At 43.9% G+C, this 5,708-nt stretch overlaps 1 protein-coding gene across 1 annotated transcript; it reads right to left on the minus strand.

The window, feature by feature from the left end:
- Positions 1-5,370: 5,370 nt before the first annotated feature.
- Positions 5,371-5,486, minus strand: ATP5I (ATP synthase, H+ transporting, mitochondrial Fo complex, subunit E; the record flags this gene model as incomplete). Its single annotated transcript, XM_010013082.1, has 1 exon — positions 5,371-5,486. A coding segment is annotated over one exon (116 nt), but the record flags the coding sequence as incomplete, so codon positions are not given.
- Positions 5,487-5,708: the final 222 nt, after the last annotated feature.

Here is a 5,708-nt window from a genome sequence, read left to right on the forward strand (position 1 = left end):
ACGTATTATCCATGCAATATATGCCACCCAAAATGAGAATGCCCAGGCTTTAAATATATATGTATATCATGGCATACAGATACACTCCTGATTGGACTGTTCTGCTACTTTAATTAGGCTTATGACCAACCAGGGAAGGGCTAGATCTCGTTTGCCTTAATTGCACCTCTTCCTGATGGTGAGGAGCCAGTTCTGGCCTGCCTCTTGCTCCATTTAATGCACCTGATGTCAGATGGTATACGGCAAGTCAGAACAACATTTGGTCCAATAAATCAGGTTGCATGACTATGGAAGAGCATTTCTCCTACACTGAAACACTTCTTACCCAAAGCAGATGGGGCCAGTTGAATTCATATCTTGCTCCAGACAACGCTATGTGATTGACTGCATGGAACTTGAGCCCGCAGAGTAGGAAAACTGAAAAGGAGCCAAATTTATCATATCTAGCCTGTATCTGTTAGGATATAAGAAAGAAATCTGTAGGTAGAGATGAAAAATGAAAACATGAAAAATGCCCATAGTAAACCTCTGAACTGCTCTAAAAAGCTATAATTCCATGTAAATCCAAGAAACACAGAGGTAACAGTTCTGCATCTACTTCAGTAATAGGTTGCTGCTTTAAAGCATGCAGCCATTTGTGCAAGACCCAGTAGCTGCCATCTTCATGAGCAGGATCCACACTGTGCCCTAACCAAGGCTTCCGTCTGGCACATGTGCTTGTAAGAAGACAGTGTTACTATTACCCAGTACAGTTAGACAAGCAACCTGAATCATGGCATCTCCTAAATTTGTTCTGTTTTGCCTCATAATGCCAATGTTATTTGGCACAGTTCTCTTCTGATCAGTACCAACTCTTCTTCCTTTCCTTCTCCTGTTCTAAGATGTCTTGGTTTTAGATTTCCCTTCAGACTTTGAAAAACTGATGACTTGTATTCTATTATTTCAGATAAAAGCTAGGTTTCATGTTTGTCCATGCAGCCGTATTAGAACATTTAATTATGCCCTTGTAGCAGTACAGAAACCCTCCTCTGCTCCTCTCTCTCTGTCTCTCTTCATCTTTTTTTTTTTTTTAAGTGTTTGGAGATCTGTTTTGCTGGGGATTTTCTTCTTCTTCAATTACTCCTGCTATCTTCAGTGCTTTTACCCTTCGGTATCTTGGTTTGCATTACAAAAATACTGCAAATAAAAGGAAAACTAGAGCCATGGTTGTAGCTAGTGATGATTTATCCGTGTCTCTGTTAAACAGAGACAAGTAAGCAAGTGTAATAGAACCCTAAAAAAGCCTGGGCTGGAAGGGACCTTCAAAGGTCACCTGGTCCAACCCCCCTGCAGTGAGCAAGCACAGCTTCAACTAGATCAGGTTGCCCAAAACCACATCCAGCCTGGCCTTGAATGTCTCCAGGGATGGTGCATCCACCACCTCTCTGTGCCAGTATTTAACCACCCGCATTGTAAAAAAATTCTTCCTCATGACTAGCCTGAATCTCCCCTCTTTTTGTTTAAGACCATTAATCCTCTGCTGCTATGCAGCAATTCCATGAGCTGCAAGTCATGTCTCAGGAAAATTCGGAAACCTGCCCACTTGCATGAAAGTTAAATAAGCCACTAGTAGTGACTTCGTGTCGTCTCATTTTCATTGAGAACTATATAGGAGGCTTGCATATGAATTCAAACAAGTCTTTTTTTTTTTTTCCAGCAGGAAAACTGTGGCAAGGTTATCATGTTGCAGAGTGGTGAGCAGTGGGCTTTTAAAAAATGGCCACAATCCACTGTACACTTAAGTCCTGAGAAAAGCTCTTTATGTCCTCAAAGATTTTCCAGGAAATAAAGCCGGGAGGCTGGGCTCTGTCTTGGGGTAAGATGCACAAGCACTGCCTGTACACTGCCTTGCATCAATAGATGTTTTTTGGTTACGAATTCTCCCATTTCCACAAGGAAATTCAGCCTATACTTGATGTGCTGCTGTATCTCACAATGTATGTATGCCACATACAGCAGAGGGCAATAAGAGAAACAGAAAACCAAGACCTTTAATTTCTCTTTTACTTTCCCCTTGCACTGTATCTGTTTCTGATAGGATACAGTCTGTAGGTATTTTTTTTTCCCTGCAGCTTTATTTCAGGGGCTGCAGAGTTCTTGCCTGTCTGCATAGATCTTGCACCCCTGCTGGACAGTCATTGCTAAGTTCTTCGACAGGAACAACCTGTGACGAGAGGCAGAAGTGATCCCTGCAGGTCTATAGGCAAGCAGAATGCCTGTGCTGGTGGAGTGGTGGAGCTGCGAGCAGTTGCAGTGTGGGGTGAAAGGGCTGGTGAGACAGTCTACAGCTGCAGTCTGCGATTACCCAACAGCAAAGAGTCATCCATCCATGATACCCTGGGACCCCTCACCTCCGAGGCTGGCTCACCCAGGGCACAATGCTATGCCCCAGGGAGGGGCAGCTGGTGGGAGGAAACCCTTCCCTCCCCACACCTGGGGAGATGCTTCATCTGCTGTTCCTCTATCTTCTCATCTGGCAAACAGGCCACGTCCAGTCACAGTACATTCAGCCCTGAGCTCCAGGCAGCCTGTGCTTCCCTTTTGCCCTTCACTGTGGCTCTCACTTCCACTGCCTAACATACACTGAGTGTCTGAGGGGAGCACTGACTTTATTTCAGTATATGTCAGGGGATTGAACTTGGTTTTTTTCCTTTTCAAAATGGTACCATCTAATGACACAGCCACTTTGCCAAAAGATTGGGATCACTGTCCTTTCCAGTCAGAAATCCCTTACTAACATGGGCTTCTATGTCTGTTGCACCATCACAACCACACTACTGGCAGTTTGCTTCCCACTGGAGGTGTTCGTCAGATGCAGGTGGAATCTGGCACATTTCCTACTCACAGTGTTCCCCTTGGCAGCTGGCTGCCAGGCATTACCGGGCAAGGAAAAGGGAAGGGGTAAGAAACAGATTTTTTCAGCCAGTATTTTCCCAGGCCTGACAGAAAAGTGGTGTCATTGCAACACAATTTCAGGTGGGGTCCATTGACCAGTCAACTCCCAGCTGAGCGAGATAGAGTAATTTAGCTCTGTTTCTGGCATATTTGCCTATACCCCAGGGGTTCATTTCCACTTCTGGCTTGATACAGCTCCCGAGTCCAGGGGGAGACACGAAGGGCCTGCTTTTAAGTGCCTCACAGAAGGAAGTAATGCATCCAGACCTCCATTCTGGGTTTTGAAGGTAGGGGGCAGGGAGGAGTAGGGAAATGAATATCCCTGTGAGACTGGCAGGAGTTTCCTCAGATAGGAGTTCATGGGTGGAGAGCAAATTTTTCCTCTGTGCAGAAGGGGTCTGGCTAAGTGGGAAGCTGCCAAGGGATTTTTAATGCTATAGCTTGCCCATCATATCTGGTCCCAGATGGAAGGGGGAGGACAAGCTGACTTAAGACAGGACCTCTTTGCTCTGCTACTGAAAAGAACATGCGGATGCCCTTCAGTTGTTCAGTCTACTGAAGTCCAGCCTGCTCGCCCACCTGCCCGTATGTATTAAATTGTGTCTTTTCTGATCACAAACATTATCTCCTAGTTATAGGTGTAGTGACTGGTTGTTGCTGGAGGAATACAACAGGGTGTTTCCACCGCAGCAATGGCCAGCTTTTGACAAAAGCTTCCTGTCACATTCTGTAATTATTTCTGCTGCTGTTCCATGCAACTCACTCAAATACCAACTGAAGCATTTTACGTACTTTATTGAGAGAATAGCATACAGAGTCCAACAACCACTACACAGTTCAGAGCCTAGCCATGTATTTTCATTTGTGAAATTAGGATTCAATCTTCTGTTCATTTCAATATGGTATCTTGGCTTGCTATAAGGGAAGAAAAAACAAACACAGTTAGCACTACTAGTCAGTCCCATGCAGTACTAAAAGCTGGAAACATTAGTGAGGTCAAAGGCTACCTTTAAGTGTGACATTTCTTTCTAGCCAGTTTTTACAATTCCTGCTTCTGTTTATTCAACAGAAATGTATTTGGGGTAAAGGAACTTTTCTGACTTACTTACTAGTAAATTACTGTTTTCTGAACTGACAAAATTCAAATTAAGCCCAGAAAAAGCTATCATTACGGATTCGTCCAGTTATCCATCTTTGAAGAACAATCTCCAACAACTGCATCGCACTGAATGAAGTTATAACAATTGTTTTTTTTAACAGGAAAACCACACCAAAACCACTGTTGGGAAAGCACACTGGTCATCTGTGTGCCACTTTTAAATAAACATTCTAAGGAAATTGTCACAGAATCCTATTATTAAGTGAAGTAGCAACACTGCAGTGCAGCCTCTACCGCCAAAAGTATAAAAAAAAGTTTCAGCTAATCTAGAAAATACCTATAAGGCCCATTTATTTAGTCCATGACTAATGGAGACTATATATTTAAGATGGTAAAAACAGCTGTGCTAAATAGCTTCATCTCTAGTAAGCGATAAAATTCACCAAGTTGCCTATTTGCTTATATGTATGTGTGGCTCATTTAGTTTTACAGGGTTTTGTCCAACATTAGTCTTGTTTACAACAATGCAAATGCCACTGTTTCCCAGGGGAATAGTTACTAAGTGTGTAGCTTGAGTTATTGATCAATTTCTTAAAAGTTCTGGACTGTAAGTCCATCTTAAAAAAAAAAAGGAAAAAAGGTGAATTCAAGCTAGACAGCACGCTCCTCTGTATGACATGGGGAGAAATCTTGTCAGAAATCCACAGATAAATAAATAATCCTAACAACAAGCGATAGCATGCTGCAGCAAGAATGCTACAGGGCAGAAGGGAGTAAGAAAAAAGCAGCAGTACTAATCCCAGTGAATCACCTCCAGCATACTCTCTTCACATGAGATACAACAAGTGAAATTGACCTCTAACACTACACCAGTGATACCACTTTAAAGTTTGAGTTGCACTTTCAAGCAGTTGCCTAGGACTTCTGGTTTAGGCAATCAGTCACATGTGTGAGATTTCTGCACTGTGTGGAGCAAAGGGATCACAAGTTTTCTGCATCCAGCTGAATAAGGAGCATCTGGGTAGTGTCAATATACAGTTCCACGTATTTCTCACAAAATAACCAGCACAGGTTTTAGCAGCTTGTTTTCTCAGTGGAAATTCAGATAGCCATTTAACAAGTCCTGTTTGGCTGCAAAAGTGTTTTCAGCCAAAGCTTACATTCTGTAGGGCCTGTCAAACAGCAGCACTATTTACCCATCACATAGCCACTCGTCCACCGGATCACATGTGTGTGCAGCCCCCTGGCTGGAAACCTAAATTTGTCCTAAAAACACTGCACTAAAACGTCAGTCCACCTGCAGGCCAGGGTGCTCAGTTCAGTATGGGATGTGTGGATTAAACTGAGAGACTACCTTCTGCAAGCTCTTTCGCGATCCGCTCAAGTTCTTCACGTCTCTTTTTCTCTTCAGCCTCTATTCTTCTCTCTTCTTCAGCAATAGGCTTTAGGTAGTCTGTCATTAACACATGCGCTTTCAAACACAGTTTCTAGGAACCGGCACAAAGCTGGTGGCACAAACCTGCTAGTTCGCTCAAAAACGAACAAAAGCCACCTTCTCTGGCACGGGGGCACATTTCGCACGGATCTCTCACTTCACACCGGTCACAGCCCGTCCCCCAGGGACACCTCGTAAGGCGGCGCCAGGCCCCGCTGCCGCGGGGCGGGGGGAAATGGC

The sequence above is a fragment of the Nestor notabilis genome, unplaced genomic scaffold (genome assembly GCF_000696875.1).
Source record: "Nestor notabilis isolate BGI_N333 unplaced genomic scaffold, ASM69687v1 scaffold22734, whole genome shotgun sequence".
Lineage (NCBI taxonomy): Eukaryota > Metazoa > Chordata > Aves > Psittaciformes > Psittacidae > Nestor > Nestor notabilis.